Source organism: Panicum virgatum, chromosome 5N (assembly GCF_016808335.1).
Source record: "Panicum virgatum strain AP13 chromosome 5N, P.virgatum_v5, whole genome shotgun sequence".
Taxonomy (NCBI): domain Eukaryota; kingdom Viridiplantae; phylum Streptophyta; class Magnoliopsida; order Poales; family Poaceae; genus Panicum; species Panicum virgatum.
In genome coordinates this window covers 9230171-9249767 of record NC_053149.1, presented here as the reverse complement: position 1 = coordinate 9249767, position 19597 = coordinate 9230171, and the positions used below count along the sequence as shown (strand labels likewise).

Below are 19597 nucleotides of genomic sequence, written 5' to 3'. Positions count from 1 at the left end.
AAGATTTTTTTTTGAACGAACGGGTGGGTACGAGATTGTGCCTATTTCATTGATAAAGAAGAAGAGTACATCCTGCTAACCGGAAAGAAAAGCAAAAAAAAGATTACTCTCTCCGTATTAGTAACTCCATATGTTTAGCTCCAGCGATAGCCCAAGTTGCAGCCTCATTCTTTATTTTGGAGAAAAGCCCCGGGGCTGACATTTCCTGCTTCCTAAAAATTATGGTGTTTCTCTCACACCAGATCTCCCAGATAATCAAAAGGGAAAGAAACGCTTGAAGATCGTTTCGAGATCTTATATTTTGTTCTCGCAGTATTGGCCTAGACCGTACTGTTTTTCTTTTGAGGGGGAGATAAACAGCACGTAGAGTTATATGACCCACCATGGCACCATCAGTGTATTCAGTACCTCCTAGCACAGTCACATGGAACGTGATACGGTACCTACGTTCCTGTATCGGGAACGCGGTCGTCGATCCCGTATCGGGAACGCGGGTACATTTTCATTTCAATAATGTTAAAATCACTCTTAAACAACGTACCATATATCATATACCACGTTCCTCAATCCATCGATCCGAAAACTTTTGTGACTGTGCCTCCTAGCTAGTACAGTTTAGTAGCTGAGGAGGAAAAGAAATGTTTCAGAGACACGTCAGGCGTTTTTCCAACATAAAAATAAAATGTGAACGATTGTGCGTTACATCCACAGGAATTCCATCCGCAGAGACCACACCGACCATAGCAGATCTCGAGCGAGGCGACTTTGTAAAATAGAGAGCCAGGTGAGCACGGACGCTCTATAACAGTAACACTAGAGAGCCACTAGAGAGGCTAGGGCCTGTTTGGTTCCCTCTAGCGCAAATTGCGATACGAGGAATCTTGTATGCATGGGGTACTAAAAGAAGTCTATTTACAAATTCTTTTTACGGATGAGTGTAACTTTTCGTGACGAATCTAATAACAGTAATTAATCTATAATTGGCTACATTAATGCTACAGTGCCATCCTTTAATTATACGGTCAAATGCCCCATTAGATTCGTCTCGCGAAGTAGCGCAGAAATTGTGAATTTAGTTTTATAAATTGTTTTTATTTAATACTTCTAATTAATGGTTAATATTTGCTACATATAGCTCTACTAAACCAAAAAAGACCTAGGTCCGGCGCAGCAGGCAATTGTCTGCAGCGGCTCCACGCACGCGCGGACCATATCGCCTGCACATAAGATTCCTCGTAAGTAACAGTTAGTGTTCTACCAGCCCTGCATAGCTGAGTTGATTTGCTCAACGGGCAGGTTGCACCGTTCATTGAGGGGCGGATCCTGGACCCGTGCCGGTCTAGTTTATCTCAAGTGAAGTAAATGTATGCATGATTTTTGCTTTGTATTCCCTCCGTTTCAAATTATAAGTCATTCCAAGAATATTAGAGAGTCATCTTAAAATTTGACTAAAATTATAAAGAGAAACATAAAAATTTATGATATCAAACAGGTATAGTGTAAAAATATAGCTAACAAAAAATCTAATGATACTTAATTGGCATCATAAATGTTATTACCTTATTATATAAATTTGGTCAAATTTGAGAAACTTTAATTCTTCAAGATTTTTGGAATGACTTATAATTTGGAACGGAGGGAGTACCTAAAACTGTTAGAATTCTGCTAAAATTCAGCAAACCCAGCATATATGCCCATAGGCCCAGCCCTGGTTGCAAGTCATTTCCGGCTCCGCCCCTTGCATTGCAGGCAGACTCCACTCTCCACTGGAATGAATTTGGGGATCAAGAAAGAGCGAAGTAATCAGGGTGGTATGCTTGGGGCAGGGGCGAAGCAAGAGTGTTAGGCCACCAGGGTCACACTTCTAACACCATGGTTTATTAGTTACTTGGAAGGGTAATTTGTTAGGCTGTGTTTAAATCCTGTAAACGCAAAACACAAATTTTTTTGTAAATCGTTTGCATGGTATACTAAATATAGTCAAAAAATAAACCGCATTATAAAAATGGACTGTAAATCGCGAGACGAATCTAATGAGCCTAATTAGGACGTGATTAGACACTAAATTGCTACAGTAATACTACAGTAAACATGCTCTAACGATCCTCTAATTAGGCTCAATAGATTCGTCTCTAGTTTACAGATGAGATATGTAATTAGTTTTGTAATTAGTCTACATTTAATACTTCAAATATTAAAGATTCCCTTGCAAAAAAGCAAAAACGCAAAATACAAAGTGAACTAAACACACTCTTAGCTTGAAAAAAAAGGAACTTGCAGTGGAGTTTAAAAAGGTCATGGGGATGATCTGACCTCGACGAATACACGTAGCCCCCGCCCCCTGATTGGAAGATGACAGACACACTACTATTAGCAACTCTGATGGAATCTCAGAGTGGCGTGTGGAATCAAGGGAAATGCTTCTTTTCTGGCCGAGATGACCTCGCTGTCCTCTTTTCCGTTTCCCTTCCCTTGCTCTGCTTTCCGTGTGCAAGCGAGAGGCGTGGTGGTGCATCCCCAAGGCCAATGCTACTACGCCTTTGTGGAGCCTTGACGCCTTTCAGCAGTGCAAGTTGGTGTCCCGTCACGCGCGGTGGGAAAATTATCGAGGCCGCACGTGCCATTTCGTTTGCGAGAGAACAGTGAGGCGTTGCATGGGTTTCAGACTCTCAACGGTGCTCCTCCCGTTCCAAACTATAAATCATTTAAAAATCTTAAATAGTCAAACCATCTCAAAGTTTGACCAAAATTATAGAGTAAAACACAAAGATTTATGACATCAAATAGGTGTACTATGAAAGTATAGCTAACAAAAAATCTAATGATACTTAACTAATATCATAAATATTATTATTTTGTTATATAAATTTAATTAAATTTAAAAAAATTTGACTCTTCAAAATTTTTAGAATGATTTATAATTTGGAACATAGGAAGTAGCTAGCTATTGGGCTCCGGTGCTAGGCGTAGTGGCGAAGCTACAGCTAGCTATTGGAGTCCGCCGACCCAACGAAATTTTGATAATCCTATGTAAAGATACTGTTTATCACTGTTTTTAGTGTTAATGACCCCGTTAAACAATAATGATGACCCCGGTGGCCATAATTTCTGGCTTCGCCCCTGGCCAGGCGTCGTCGGGTCGCAGAATCGGAATCAGTGTTCGGAATTCAGAAACCACGAATCCAAGGTTGGACGATCGGAATTGGCACCAGTAACCCTCCACACGTTTTTCCACTCCTGGGTACCTGATGTGCGCATTGGACGGGGACGTTGCATCCTTTTGGTCCAGCATCCACCCCGAGGGCACAAAGGCTTGGGAGACAAGTTTCAGATTTTTTTTTCCTGTCACAGTACACTAGGCCACTGGCAAAGTCCCTAGTGCCGAACCTAGGTACTAGCCGTCTGCTGTAAAGAATACTTTGGGCCCAAAAAATTTCCAATAAAATCCGTTCGAATACATGCATAAAACATAAAATGCAGTTAAAAATAACTAATTATACAGTTCGGGTCACGTTTAATTTCCAAAAAATATTTACAGTACTCGTCACATCGAATCATCGGACACGTGCATGCATTGAGCATTAAATGCAATTGAAAAAATAACTAATTACACATTTTAACTATTTTATACGAGATGAGTATTTTAAATCTAATTAGTCTATGATTGATTATTAATTGTTAAATAACAACAAAATATGTGACAATGTCAAAATCTAAACTTTTTGTGAACTAAATACAGTATTCACATGAGAGTGAAAACAAGAAGAGCGCTCAAACAAGAAACGTGCCAAAGGGTTGTTTGTATAAACGACACGTCACCATGTACTACGTACTTCATCCGGATCATATCCCCGTCACAGTGCATAGACCGGTAGCACTACCCTGTTGACAAGTGACAGGACGAGGACGACAGCGTCAAAAGGCTTTCCATTGGCGTAGAATTGATCCTTTTTCCAGAGAAGCCTTTTCCAACAGCAACAGGGGTTTTTGCTGTTTGATGAGAAATAGTGTCACAAAGTGCTAAAAGGGAATTGCTGTCCCCGGTGGATATTCTATCCCAGCTCGGCATGGGAAATGTGAAAGATCAGTTCAACCTGGATCTCAAACGAAATTTAGCATGTTTATCAGTTTTGAAATAACAAGGAATCCAACAGCTTTAATTAAAGGCTACATGCAATTTACAGCTCAAGGTAACGATTGATGGTGGACCAGCAATGACTAGTACTCTATATACTATAGGACGTGGAGAGGAAGGGCCGGGGGCAACCGAGCACTCCCCCAGCGACACGTGTCCCAGAAGAAGCCCGATGCGGACCATGGAATTGGCGTCCGGTCCTTCTCCCATAGCGCCGCGCCTTTGTTTCAAAAAAAAAAACGCCGCGGCTTGCTCCTCCGACCCACCCGCACGCACGGAGCTTGGAGCTCGTGCCGCTCGAATCCGACCTCCGCCATGGTAGGGCGCGGGAGGAGGGAGAGGGGGTGGAGGGCTGGCCGCCGCAGCCCGCAGATCCGCTCACGAAGCCGCGAGGAGCTGCCGTGGAAGGGAGGGAAGGCAAAGAGGAAGGGGAGGAGACGAGAGGGAGGGGCGATCCGACCGCCGCCATGGCTCGGATTCGGCCGCCCGGCCGCGCCGCACTCGCCTGGCCGCCGCAGACGCTACTGGACTTCAAGACCGCCATCACCGCGGACCCGGCCGGGGTGCTCGCGACGTCGGCATCACCTGCGGCTCGGCCTCCGGGGCCGTGCAGCGCCTACGCATCCACGGCGCGAGCCTTGCTGGCGCGCTCGCGCCCTCCCTCGCGCGCCTCCCCGCGCTCGAGCCCATCTCGCTCTTCGGCAACCGCCTCGCCGGCGGCGTCCCGCCCACCTTCCGCGCGCTCGCGCCCACGCTCCGCAAGCTCAACCTTAGCCGGAATGTGGGGAGGGACGAGAGCTTGGCGCAGAGCTCCGCCGCCAGGCTCGCCGCTCGCCGGCTCGAGATGTAGGCGCGCATATCCGGGGAGCTCGCCTGTCGTAGCCTCCATCGAGGGCGTCGACGATCGCCATGGCGCGGCACTCGACGCCGCCCGCCATGGCGCGCGGCGGAGCTCGGGGCGGCCCGCCATGGCGCGCGGCGTAGCTCGACACGCCCCGCCATGGCATGTTGCGGAGCTCAACGCAGCCCGCCATGGCGTGTCGCGGAGCTCGAGGAGGCCTGCCATGGCGCGTGCGCTCGAGGAGGGAGGGAGGGAGGCGGCGCCGGGTACAGAGGCGGAGGCGGGGCGCCGGGGAAGGAGGAGGCGACCGGCACTTCCGAGGTGGACGGGGGAGCGCCGCTGCGCCGGCCTGTTTTTTTTTGCTTTTTTCTCTCTCTAGTTTTTCTCTTCTTTTCCGCCCTCTTTTGTATGCTTTTCCCCTCTTCTTCTTTTTTATCTTTGTGCTTTTTTTTTCTTCACGCGGCGGAGCGCGTGGTTCTACCTAGTGTAAGTACATGGGAGCTAACATTCTACCATAAGAATAGCAACACACACATCAGGAAAGTACAACCATCAAAGAGTAGTACAACAGCCTTCAGAAATGATTATAGCTGTTCTATAATCGATAGCTCAAAGTGATTTCTACACAATATCAATTAAACAAGTTATTGTGCTGTTCCAAATCAAGGCCCTACCAGCTGAGGCAACCCTGAAACAAAGAAGAACAAAAGAAATTGATTTAACTATAATCTCCATATTTAATATTCAAGATCACTATAGTCGACATCTAAAGATCAAAACAGAGTATTAAGAAAGGCTCGCTGCATTGGTACAGCTTCCATTGTTTTGGTAGGTAAAATTGTTCTGAATTCTGGGAACGTATTTATCCTAGTTCATGGAGTCGAACCAAAACAAAGGTTTACATTCATCAGTTATGTTCATGAGTCAAGACGATCAATATGATAGCTATGAAGCCACTATCCGAGGTTCCATCATTTATGCTTCCCATGTAAAAGCCATGATAAAATACCCATTCATTTCTCTTTATTCAGTATATAAAACTAGTCTATAGCTTTACCATTACTCACAACATCCATATAAATATTTTCTTTGAAAAGGAAGATGGGAGTACTCTGTTAAACCACCCCACCAAGCATTAACCCTGCTACAACTTAGTGGTACATTAGCTAGTACAACAGGTCAATAATCCCTGTCAAAACCATCTACAGAAAGTCCATACCCCCAATTCAGAAGCTCAATAATGCACCCACAATTTAACTTGGGCAGACAATACTCACCTTAATCGTAGGACGGAGACCGCACAACGGATGAGTAGTAGTTGGCCTCTAACTCCTTGAGGCTTGCTGCCGCCTCCTGCCCAATTCTCTCCAGCATTCTCTCTGTTCCCTCCGCCTGCTGACCAAGCACCTCAATCCTCCTATCAACATTCTCATTCAACGAAGCAAGCCCGGAAAAGATGGCTGTTCTCTTAAGTTCCGACACCAATTTCAACAGAGTGTCTGCTGAATGTACCTGATCAGAAGACATAACACATAAGACAATATTAGAAATTTAAAGTCAGAACTGACACATGGCACTTATTGCCAATTTTGTCATATCTAGAATTCATCCTTTCTTTTAAAATAAACACATTGGGTAAATAAGTTACTTCGCATGTATGACATAAAGTTTTGCAGAAAATCACCTTTCCTCTATAGCATATGGAAGGGAAAAAGATTATTCACCTGGCTACGAGGATCGCTACAGTTATAGCGTAAGCTCTTCTTGTCATTCTATTAGTTGTGTTTACCATGGAACATCAATCTTCTACATGTGTGACATTGAAGTGCCATCCAAGTTCTCATGCTATGGAAATGCCATCCAGGTTGCCATGTGCCAAAACCTTATTAACCCTCACACTCTAAACATCTACAAGTGTTCAACATAAATCATATTTCTATGTTTTCACTCAAGTAAAATCGCATACTCATTTTGTTCTCATGGAAGGTCTCACATAATCAATATTATTAAGTTGTCGAATTAGTCGTGACTAATCTGTCCCTGGATCATCATCAGGCACTTTGAGGAGATTAGCTCGACTAGAAACCTAGCCATCCACAATTTAGTCCGACTAAGTTGTGGACGACTAGTCTAGAAAGGGAGGAAAAGGTGAGTTGGGCCTAGGCAATCGGGCTAGGTTTTGGCCCATTAGGTTACAGGTATATAACGAATTAGTGTGTGTCCCTGCATCTGGAGTCCAGCCCGTGCCCCTCCAGCCATTGCCTGCAGGAGAAAGAGAGGGGGAGAAGCTGCTGCCCACGATAAATCATTACTGCTGGTATCCTTCCTCAATCCGCCACCAGCTCTGTCATTACCCCCTCAAGCTGCCACAGTTGGATTCCTCTCTTTGACGCTCACGTTCAATCACTGTGCTGAACTCAAAGATCCACAGGATTATGAAGTTGATCCACTCCTAGTCCTCCTCCAACTATATTGGGTAGCAGAGTAGGAAAGCAGGACAACTATACTGCCGACTAGCCAAATACTGAACCTAATCGACGACTATCACAATCTGTCACCTAGTCAGTACACTTACAACTAGGCTTGACTAGGCGATTTGAAAACATTGCACCTAATAGACCACATCTTTGTACTTCATATCACCAAGTGGGATCCGAATATCCAACTCAATTTTACACATATATTTAAGCTTGCAGCCTCAGCATATGTATTATAGGTGCCTTATACCAGACATTATGATTCTTGGATCATTAGGGGTAAACACTGCCAAGAGCAGGTGGTGTCGGCTATCAGGGGAGGGCCAGACCATTGGAAAGACTCACTAAATATTTGTTTCTTCACTGGTTGATTGCTTGATTGTCTGCTTACAGGGCATTAGAGCTGGCCTAACAAGAGATGCTAGCAACCTTTTAGTAGCTAACAGCCTTCCTCTTATCTAGCTGACAACCATATATCAAGTAATACTATCTGTTTGGTGCACAGGAGGCTGGCTAATCTCTGGCCCTGATTCACACTAATAACAATATCCCTGCTGCATAACCTGGTTATCTCAAGCTAAAAGGTTAAGACTATAGCTCTTGATGATTCTGTTATTGTATATGCCATAAACTGATTACGACATATTTACTGGGACAATGGATAAATCTAACTCCTCATTTAATGATCTAATTTAAAGGGGACCAAGTTGAGACTGTCAAAACACAGAACCTGGAAGAACATTTATGTCTTGATTTGTAGCATATGTTTCAAAATGTACAAAATTTAGAAAAAAAAAGCTCATGCATTCAGAAAATTAACTAGGGCATGCTTAATTGAAACAAAAGTTCTAGAATCGAATGGGCTAATGGTTGGGGGGCAGCGAGGCTGGTCCATACCATGCGGGCTGCGCGCATCTCCATCTGGAAGGCCTCCTGCGAGTTTCGCACGGGTGGGTCGTTGACCTGACCATGCCATCACGAACTAGGGTTAGTCAGAGTGCTTCGAGGCTGCCGGATGTAAAGGGAAAGTAGGGCGCGGGGACGTACGCGGGCGATGTTGATGAGGTTGGAGAAGTTGTCGACGAGGCTGGAGACGTCGGCATCGGCCTTCTGCAGCAGCAACTTCTGCTTCTGCGCCGCGGCAGCGGCGGCAGCAGCCGTCGGGCCCGGGGCCGAGCCGGCGGCGCCGCCGGCTTTGCTCATCGCACGCGTTCGAGGAAGAGAGAGAGGCCGAGACCTGTTTTGGGCGGATGGGTTCCGGCCGAGCGTGGGCCAGAGAGAAAGTGGCCTGCTTGCCAGAACTGAGCAGTTTTCATGGCCTAAATGGTGGTGGCTGGGCCTTGGAGACGGCGTTCCATTTCAGGCGGTTTTTTTTTTATTTCCGTTTTTTACAAAAATATATTTTCGATTAGGAAATTTACAGAAATATACCCCGGCCGCCCGGCAACCGGGCGGTAGGGGCTAATCTGTAAAAAAAATACAAAAAAAATTGCAGATAGGTCCCTGGGGACCGGTCGCCCGGCTGCGGGGCGGCCAGCCTTATTTTTTGCAATTTAGCCTTTTTCGCGAAATAATTTCACATATGTTCACATTTTTGTAACTTTTTGCAGAAATAGACCCTGGGGTCGGCGCTGTAATATGTGGCGCCGAGATAACACGTCTTGGCGCCACAGATCACGGCGTCGAGGTGCCACGCACGCACAAGCAATATAGTGAATACTGCGGAGAAGGCTCAACGCAGTTTGATACGTGGGGGTACGGCTACTAGGACTACATAGTGCTAGTCACATGCTGCATCGTTGTGTTTGTTGTGTATTTCTAAATTACCTAAGGCATGCTAGTTTAGTTTAGAATATGTTTACCATAGTTGCAAACGGGTTCTGCCATGCCACTGCATATCTGATGTGTGTTTCATTAACATTGTATTATGATGTAATTCCTATGGTTTATATTGTGTAATGCAATTTTTAGTTCTTAATTGTTACCATTATATTTGATGTGTGGTTCATAGTATTCTAGTCTCCTGAAAATGTCCGAAAATATTAAAGGCAAGTTCGAAGATTCACTATATTGCTTGTGCGTGCGTGACACCTCGGCGCCGTGATCTGTGGCGCCAAGACATGTTATCTCGACGCCACATATTACAGCGCCGACCCCAGGGTCTATTTCTGCAAAAAATTACAAAAAGGTGAACATATGTGAAATTATTTCACGAAAAGAGCTAAATTGCAAAAAATAAGGCCGGCCGCCCCGCAGCCGGGCGGTCTTGGGGGCCGGCCGCCCCGCAGCCGGGCGACCGGTCCCCAGGGACCTGTCTGCAATTTTTTGTTGTATTTTTTTGCAGATTAGCCTCTGCCGCCCCAGCTGCCGGGCGGCCAGGTCCCGGGCGCCCGGTTGCCGGGCGGCCGGGGTATATTTTTGTAAATTTCCAAATCGAAAATATATTTTTGTAAAAAACGGAAATAAAAAATAAAAAAATAAAAAACCGCCCATTTCAGCCTGGTGCAGCATTAAAGGCAACGGATGGGCTTTCCAAATAGACATGGTGGGCCTGGCGCCAATTTGCATTGTTCTACGGGCCTGCCCCAAAATCACATCTCTTACGCGGATTTGAAGTAGAAGCACAAGCCAATTCCACGCATCATTTCTGCTCAAAACGGCAAGAACAAGAAGTACTATCCGTCAGAAAAGAACAGGAAGTACTAATGGGGTACTCCATTTCTTTCCTTTTTCTTTTATATTCTGGAAACGCAGATTACGCATTTGCTTTGATCCATTGGCACTGTAAGACCATGTGGGTTATCAGTCAAAACTGAAAGGGAAAGGTAGATCACAAAGGAGACCTGCAGAAAAGATAGTTCGCTTGGCTGTGGCTGGTGGGTAGTGCTGATTTGTTATGAGAGGACAATATTGCTGACTGGTTGGTAGCTGGTGGTTGGTGCTGATTTAGTATGAAAGAACAGTACTGCTGGCTGGTTGGCTGACAAGCCAAACGAACAGATCGATAGAAATCACAAAGGATTTTCCCTCCTCTCATCTCTTCTCCTCGGTCTGTTTCTTCTCACCACCCGTCCTTGCTTGCTTTTCCATTGCGGTTAGCTGTTCGTGTTCATGTCGGAAATTAATCTCTCTCAGCGTTTGATTCCACTATCTCACGTCACCGCTGGGTCTTCCTCTGCCTTGCAAGTAACTCAACCTGCTGCAGGCCTCAACGGCCAGCTAGCCCCGACGACAACCGCTTTAGATGCCTGTGCCCGCCTACTCTCCTAGCAGCTACATTTCATCACTAACAAACCTACCCCAACTAGTGCCCATTAAATTAGCATCATAGCATAGCAATTTAGCGTAGCCAAGTGCTAGCACGCAACGCATGCATGCATGGTGCCGCGTTCTGGCTCACACTACAGTGAAAATCTATTGCTAGCTCAATTATGAGGTACCGACGATGCTTAAGGAGCTAATAAGCTACTGTTTGGACCCCTCTAATCAGGCCTCTCTGACCTACAGCGCTTAGCATGTGCTACACTCTTGAAAGGATTTTGGCCTGACTCTATCAGAGATAGAACGCTGTGCCTATTTCATTAGTGTCTATAACCTTTCTTTTAGAAGCTTTGGGGATTGAGCTCTAATCTTATATCAGACTGGAATGCACACTCCACAAGTTAGTAAACTTCTGAATGTGCTGATTAGGTGGAGGCCACTGTGAAAGTGCTTCTGTAACCGAATGGCAGGATGGGAGAAAAGAATGGACACTCCACATGCATCACAAGCATGGAATATCCTAGGTGTGAACTGTGAACTATGCATATATATGTGCTGGAGATGAACAGAAAAAGAGAAAGTGCTCGCGCGCTCACTGTGATCTCCCATCCAATCAGAGGCTCAGAGCTCATCGTAGGATGGATGAAGCCATGTGTCAAAGAAGAGCAGCAGCTGCTGTGGCCTGTGGCAAGAGTACCAGAAAACTGGGGCTAGCCAAGTGAAAGGCAAAGTACAGATACCAATAAAGGTTGTGTTTAGTTGCAAAAAGTATGCCAACAGCGTTTGCGAAAAGCACTGTAGTACTTTTCGTTTGTATATGATAAATATTGTTTTACCATAGGCTAACTAGGCTTAAAAGATTTGTCTCACAACGTACATCAAAACTATGCAATTAGTTTTTTATTTATCTATATTTAGTACTCCATGCATGGGTCATTTGCTATATTTAATATTTCGATGTGATTTTGAGGTGATGAAAAGTTTGGAAAGTTTGGAGGAGTTGGGAGGAACTAAACACAGCCAAAGTGGGCAAGCTTTCATCAGACCAAATGATCAGCGGTCCACCAGAGTGCACTTTTTATCCCCCGCTCTACACACCCCAATGCCAATGTGTCAGCTTGAGCATGGCATCTGCCTTGTAATCATAGCACTCACTCCTAGGGCTACTACAACCTTGGCTCTACCTGTTGATCTGTGACTGGTTGGTTGGTGCCACAGGGATGAGACGCACCCCAGGAAACTCAGGTGCAGAACTTCAACATGATGCCCTAGGCTTGTCAATGATTCCAAAGGAGACATTGACTCCATTGCTTCACTTCTAGACTAGGGCCCCCCAAAAGAAGGGGATTGATGAACTCCTGAACAGCAAGCAAAGTTGTTTGGTTCTCTAATCAAAATCTGTCCTAGTGCATGCAGCAATGTTCTTTAGGGGGAAAAGACTGTAAAGTTCTGTTGGGTCTTGAGACATAAGCATGGACTTTGCCTATATCGTGTACTAGTTGCAACTGTTTAAAATTGACAAAAAAAAGTTAACACTTTGATCTGTACTATTGTTAGATTTATATGTACTATAACTTAGAATTTTTATTTTGAACGTTTTAGCTCAACTGCTCAATGATTGCCAAAATAGCTTCTAACCATTCTTCAATATATGCTTTATTTTTATATAACTAAAAGTTAAGGTTCATCAACTTGTCTCGACCACATATATATCGTGCATAGGTTACTAATCTGTGTTGATTTTCGGTGTCCTTAATTTGTCTAACTTTACAGCAAGCTATTGCTTCGAGACATATGGTACATAGGTGAAATTGTCTCTCTTCACGCTTCTCCATGTCAGTTCTTAATATCCTTCTCAAAGAAAAAAAAATAGTTCTGAATATTCTACTTTTCTTCTGGCCAACATATAATAGAATATTACAACTAATTAAACAATAAGGTATACCTAGTAGCTAGTGAAGTCTGTAGTTGAAGTGTTGAACATCCTTGGGTGGACAAGGACAATCAATGCAAATAGGACATCCATGTTCCAAAGCACTGGTTCGATGTGTATTATCGTGTCCTGGTTCCACTAGAGGATGCATGCCAACTCGCATGCCTGCCCAAAATTGGTATATGCTCAAGGATCACATATATGTACTTATAGTAGCATATTGGAGTTCTCCAAAAACACACAAGCTGACATCTCTTTCGGCGCATAATCAAGTTGAGGAACCTTACAAACAAACAAGGGGCATCCTGTGGCCCACAATCTAATCACGTTCCATTTGGGATAAGGTTTCTTGACATAAAACTACATCAAGGACTCAAGTTGAGATCATAGCAAAAGTGTTTTCAAATCTCCCCTTTTAAGATCTTGTTTGTAGTTGGGACATCTTGGTGATGGTGACTCACATGGGCCTCAGGCCAAAGGTTTTAGCTAGCATTAATTCTTTAGCCTTTACTTCCTAGGGGGTAAGCTAGAAAAAATTTCTATATGCCTTATGGTAAGGGTATCAACTGATCGAGCTATAATTTGTTGGAAAATATGATGGCTCATCAGCTTATTACTTCTAGTGGTTGGGTGTCCTACTTAACAAGTGTGGTTTACGAAAACCTTTGTGGACAAATGTTGTTCGGTAGTCATTCTGTTTGTTATGTCACCTTCTTTCAAAAGCGAGCACTTCGAGTCAAAAAAAAGCGAGCACTTTTGCAAAATAGATCAGTATATATGTTTCATATGTAGTCACTGCCAGAAAAATGCACATTCGTCCGCGGCCGTTAGTACCGGTCACGGTTTCGGCCGGTACTAACGTGCAAATTTAGTACCGGGTCAAAGAAACAGTGCCCATGGGAGCCGTTTAGTACCGGCTGGTGGCTCCAGCCGGCACTAAAGTGCGCCACCGACAGCCCCCGACAACCGCCGTGACAATTTAGTACCGGCTGGAGCCACCAGCCGGTACTAAATTGGCGCCAGGAAACTTAGTACCGGCTGATGGCTCCAGCCGGTACTAAATGGGGAGATTTAGTACCGGCTGTAGCCACCAGCCGGTACTAATGCTCCCGCTATAAATTGGGGCTTCTTCCTCCCCGAGCCGAGCCAGCGCCCATTTCACCAGAGAGCTAGCTCGAGTTCGGTTTCTTCTCTCATATTAGAGTTGCGCCACCATTATTTGATCCATTTTTTGTGTGATTTGGACTCATTCAAGTGCGCCAAAGGTTTGCAACTTCATCCTCTCTTCATTGATAGTCTTTATTCTTCGTTTTATGCTCTATAGTTAGAGAAATTTGTGATTTTTAGAAATAGTGATGATGAGTATGATTTCTTTGATTTATGCAATGATTTGAGATATATAGAACTGATGACTTGAATGTGGGAGTAGGTTTATTGGCTAGGTTGAATATGAAAAATTTATAGACATATTTTTCAATCATTTTCTATATATTACAAATGACCGTAGCACATTTTTTATTTTTAGATTCAGATGAGCATGTGGATAGTAGAAATTTTTAGAATTAGTGTAGACAAAACATGTGATTGTAGTAGATATAAAAATAATGTGGATAGTTAATTTTTTATAATGAACTAATGAAAGAATTATAATAGATTTTTTTATTATGAATTGATTATTTTGACACTCTAGTGATGTATTTATTCAGGCTCACATTGAAACTATGTATAAGCTTAAAAAATCTTTATTTCGAAACAAGTATACGTCGTTAATCTCCATCCAATAGTGATGACACTACCTTTCGGGAAAACACTATGCGCCATATGGACGTCGCGAATCGGTTGGTCGCATCACCAGCACTTCCGATTGATACGAAGACAGCATTTGACGCAGTCAGCGTGGCCGTTGTTGCACTGAGAGCATATCAACGAGCACGCTGCCTGTGCCTAGTGCTGTGTTCCTATTAACCGGAAATGTTGGTGCTGCGACTGACCGATTGGTGACATCCTTGTACCGCACCGTGTCCCCCCGAAAGGCATTGTCATCACCGCAGGGTCGAGGTTACCGACATATACATTTTCCGAAATAAAGTTTTTTTTTCTTCTAGATGGTTTCTGAATATTGAAAAGAGTGTTCTCCTGGAACTGAAGGGTGTCAAAATAATTAGGAGTTATAGAGATTTATTTCAATTAATTAGAGATTTCTCTCAATTAATTTATTTAGGTTTTTTGATTGAGAATTAATGTGATTTTGCATTATTCAAGTGGCATGGTTAATTAGTTCGGTATTTGTTATGTATTTAGTTGCATTATTTTGGCACTCTAATGATGTATTTATTCGGGCTCATATGGAAACCATCGAGAAGTTTAAAAAATATATGTTTCGGATCATGAATATGCCGTTAACCTTGATCCTGCAGTGAAAACACTGCTATTCGGGGCTAGCATCGATATGCGCGATACGGTGCGGTATATATGAGGACGCGATGAAGGAGTACGATCTTAGTCTCAATTATGAAATCCACACCTTTTGAGCCAGTTAAGAACGAATATCGCACATCTACTTTCATTTATTCAAACAGCATGAATATTTCATAACATGTATATATGTATATATGTATATAGTGTTTGAGACAGCAACAAGGAACCAACCTCTGCGGATACTACGTATGTGAGCACATGCACTTTTTTTGCAGAGAAACCAAGAGGGTGACACAAGAAAACTTCGAAGTACGTATAACATTAGTAACAATTTCTTGTATCTAATTCCATACAGGTACTAAATTAAACTATTGGTGTTTATTTGTTATTGACAGATTCAGAGACTGAAAGAGAACCTCATCGAGAACCAGAAAGAATCAGGGCAATTCAAGAAGCACTCTGTGGATTCCTGTTGGATGAGGTGATAAATCCAAATGGTGAATTTTATTCCGATCCAATGATAAGTGTGGCTTGAGCTGATAAACTGAACAAACGCCGCAAGAAGGATGCCGGTGCCGATGATGATGCAGATGATTAGAATTATTGAAGAATTTGTCGGAAAAAACTTATGAGAATTCATACTTGTAAATATTATTGTCTTTTATCCATGTATGTATATAATTTCTAACATTTCTTTTATCCATGTATGTATATGTATATAATTTTTTTATTTGCTTTGCTCCATATACAAATACGAATTCTAGATATGAGTACGAGTACGAATACACAAACCGCTGCGAGTACGACTACTAATACTAATTAATTGAAATTGAAAGGAAAAGAGAACAAATATAAAGCATCAAAAAGAAAAAAAATCATTTAGTACCGGTTAGTATTACCAACCGGTACTAAATTGCTCGCCCTAGCTGCTGGCGTGGCCAGCAGTTTAGTACCGGTTGGTGTTACCAACCGGTACTAAACAGACCAGTTTAGTACCGGTTGGTGTTACCAACCGGTACTAAATGGATCGTTTAGTACCAGGCCAGCTGACCAGTACTAAGTGCGCGTGCACTTAGTACCGGAGGAGCGGTACCAGTCGTGAAACCAGTACAAACCGGGGTTCCCGACCGGTACTAATGAGAGATTTTCTAGCAGTGAGTGATCAATTATCAGCAGTCAGAAACGCTTTCCGTTGCATATATGCATGGGATATTTCGAATGATGGTACTGATACTTATAGACAAGAAGGCACTATACTATGCATACCTTATTAACTTTCGTACAATTTTTATTTTTCAAAGAAAAAAGGTCATCTAACAAAACTAGACAACAAAGCATATAGTCCAAAAAGAATCGTACTCTTTGAGTGTGTCCTGATTCACAATGGAATGTTTAGTACCAAATTGGAGTTAATATATTTGACATGATCCAAGTAATATAAAGCAGTACGATATGTTCCTCTGTCCACGTTAGAAAGTACTGCAGAGCCATTTTTAATCACATGCATTGAAGGAGAAGTGCTAAACATTGAAGAGAAAAATTAGCGTGTGCAAATATATCTCCTGAGCCCTGACATAATGAACCTACATGTGTTGAGTTAATTATACTACTTCCTTAAAGGAGTTACAGTGGGCGAATTATTACTGATCATTACTATAAGCTCAAATATCCGGTGCACCATTCTGCATACCAAAATGAAGACATGAAAAGGCACTTAGAGACAAGCAGTCATGTTGACACCACGATCATAGAGCGAGAATTCGAGAAACCTACAGACACAAAAAAAAATTATCAACATTTCTAGCTTTACATCACCTTTTGTATCATATCGCCAGCATAAAAATTTGGCAAATCAAACCATATATATGAAGGTGTCAACCCCACACATTCTAGAAGGTGATTAGTTGCTAATAGAAAAAATAGGTTAATGAAAGTGTTTGGCCATCCCTTTCAGCTCTCTCTTGCTCCCCTTAGATAGAAATTTCTCCCCAATCTTGTGCCAATCAATAAATATATATTCTAGTCCCCAGCCCCTTATCTCTATTTCTAGTCACCAAACAAGGCCAACTGAAACTGGCCGGCTAATGATCAAGTAAACCTGCTTGGTCTAAGCTTCCCATATCATGCGACCAATACTCTACACTAGACAGGTCTCGCCATGCGTCGCCTACTTGTCCTTTTATTAAAAGACTTATACCTACGTGTACTTAAGCCATCAATTAACTAATCCTACAAGCAACACACGATCCCAAGATGATGCAAGCCTAGATTTAAATAATTGTCCCATGCAAAGACCAACTAGGACTAAACTTCGAGAAAAGATGATGAAATCCCGATTACACAAGCTGTTGATATATATATTTATATATAATATATATGCAGATTGATTTGAATTATATATATCAGTACTTAATGATGAACTCAAGAATTAACCAAAAGATATCGAGATGGAAAGGTCAGACGACGTGCATCTGTAGTTTTGTCAGCTATAGGCTTGTCGACTAGATCGAGCAGTGAGCTGGTGCTGCGTGGTGTGTGTTCATGCATCCACATGACATTGACGATTAGGTTAAGTATTTACGTTAGCCAATAAACTAAGCTAGTTGCTTGTCTGAAGACATCCTATCAAAGCCTTTCAACATGCCTCCCGTACAATCATGGATTATTTTATGCGTGATTCTTTTTCAAGTGAAGTGACTCCATAATGACCTATGTACGCATAATATAAATTTATTAGCTTCGAATAGGGTTAACCCCTGTTCGTAGGTAACCTAGCCAAATCCACTTGGATCTGAATGCGATGCGAGTCTGATAAGCTACAGCTCGTCGATGCGACATATTAATTTGGTACCAGTCGATTAGTGAGGATGCGTGGGTTTGCTTTGTAAGGTCCGCTACGATCACTTGCGGTTGATTGGCGAGTATAAATGTACATATATACTTTAAAAATTTTCAACAAGGGAAGCCGGCCTATGGTGTGCGCACGTAACCACCGATAATTAATCTATGTGTGGAACACAATGTACCACCGACAATTGTGTCATATAATACGGTCTCCAGGGGCGGGGAACGGGGGTGGAAAGCGGGGACCAACGAGACCCCGCGCGCATGACAGCTGGTGGGCGAATACAAAACTCGCCAAAAGCAGGTAACCCCCCGCTTAATATATGCGATACGAATCTTAGGATGATCTATCATCATCCACCTCCTGTGGGGCGGTCACCACTGTGCACATGTTGACTGGCTAATCCTTGTTAAATTTCGATACGCTCCACGGATTAATTAACAAAAATATAATGCCAATTTAGGGGTGAGCCCTCCCTCACTCCCTGGTCTCTGCTCTAGTCACATGTAGCAACTAAACAAACCCTAGCGTAAAGCACAGGCGGATCCTATTGGCCGCCGCGGCCATGCACGCCTGCCTTTCGGACGTGGCTGCTACCGCCGAGAGCGGCCAATGGGAGCGCGGGGAGTGCAGGGCCACGTGTTGAGACGTGGTTGGCCGGGGCCGCCCAACCGCGGAGCGAAACGTGGACGCCGGTTCTTGGACGTATGCGGGAGCCGCCGACGTGGCCCGGCCGGACTAGGCGATCACGGTGCAGGGATTCGCCGGACATTACCATAAAAAGAAATTTCTGTCACTGCTGTTCACGGCACTTCGGTTTTACTAATCCCGTCCAGCCCAGAGTCGCCCGTCAATGGTTATCTACCCGAATTCAGCCACGTAGACCTTAAACAATTCCGGATAAATGTTTGGCACGGCTGCATGTACCATTTTTTTTGGAAAAATTCTATGTAGCAATGGACGACCCTGTAGCTACAGTGATGTAGCTCCGGCGAGCCTTCGAGTTGCTGACGCGTAAGCGTAAACGGATCCGACCTTGCTGCACACCGGGCAATGCCTTGCCTGCCACGTCGATCTCCGCGAGGCAAAGTACACGGCGCACAGTGAACGTGGCTGTTGTTACAGTGTGCCCCGTCCAATCACGCGCGGCCACGCACGAGAGTGACCGGCGTCCGGCGGTAACAATCCTGCATGTGTTGCACGTACGTACGGCGTGCTGCCTCGAGGGTAAGCTAGCTGGCTGCTGGGTGAGCTGATCAGCAGCTAATCCGGTCACCCAGGGGTAACTATCAGTGGAAAAGCGGCTTTGCAGTTGTTAATTGCGGAGGGGGAATGGTTGGGAGGGGGCGTGATCTCCTTTTTGGTAGCATGCGTTGATGCATGTTTGAATTTGGGGGGTTTTTTTATATGTTTTTAACACTTGTTTAACTAGTTGAAGGAAACAGGTAAAGGGACAAATAAAGTCTATATACACGGTGGCATCATAAGGGCAAAAGCAAGAGGAAAATGACTCATGGAGCACTAGCCACGGATGGGGAGAGGTTTATGCATGTTCAAGTAGAAAGTTAGCATTCATTTAATTAATTTCCCATCACATCTTGCAGGAAGATCAGCAAACCAAATCAAACACGGCCTCTTAGCTTGTTGCTGGTTTATACTAGTTTAGTAGCTGGACTAATATAGCAGC

General features: G+C 43.8%; 1 protein-coding gene across 2 annotated transcripts; it reads right to left on the bottom strand.

Moving 5' to 3' along the window:
* Window positions 1–3700: 3700 nt before the first annotated feature.
* On the bottom strand, window positions 3701–8741 carry LOC120676044 (mediator of RNA polymerase II transcription subunit 22a-like). 2 transcript variants are annotated; one of them, XR_005675623.1, is made up of 5 exons: window positions 8501–8741; window positions 8351–8416; window positions 6254–6488; window positions 5458–5664; window positions 4144–4218 (listed from the first exon to the last, which is right to left on the bottom strand). XR_005675623.1 is itself a non-coding variant. In XM_039957260.1 (4 exons), exons 1-3 carry the CDS (start codon window positions 8654–8656, stop codon window positions 6255–6257), a joined length of 456 nt encoding a protein of 151 aa, XP_039813194.1. In that variant the 5' UTR covers window positions 8657–8732; the 3' UTR covers window positions 3701–4094; window position 6254. The 2 variants fall into 2 exon arrangements, 1 of the variants encoding a protein (XP_039813194.1); XM_039957260.1 differs by lacking the exons at window positions 4144–4218; window positions 5458–5664 and adding an exon at window positions 3701–4094 and having other exon boundaries at window positions 8501–8732.
* Window positions 8742–19597: the final 10856 nt, after the last annotated feature.

Coding starts and splice junctions, on each gene's coding strand:
- LOC120676044 (XM_039957260.1), bottom strand. CDS start 8,656: ATGAGCAAAGCCGGCGGCGCCGCCGGCTCGGCCCCGGGCCCGACGGCT. Junction 8,417..8,500: donor ACCTCATCAACATCGCCCGC/GTACGTCCCCGC, acceptor TGGCATGGTCAG/GTCAACGACCCACCCGTGCG. Junction 6,489..8,350: donor AGATGCGCGCAGCCCGCATG/GTATGGACCAGC, acceptor TCTTCTGATCAG/GTACATTCAGCAGACACTCT.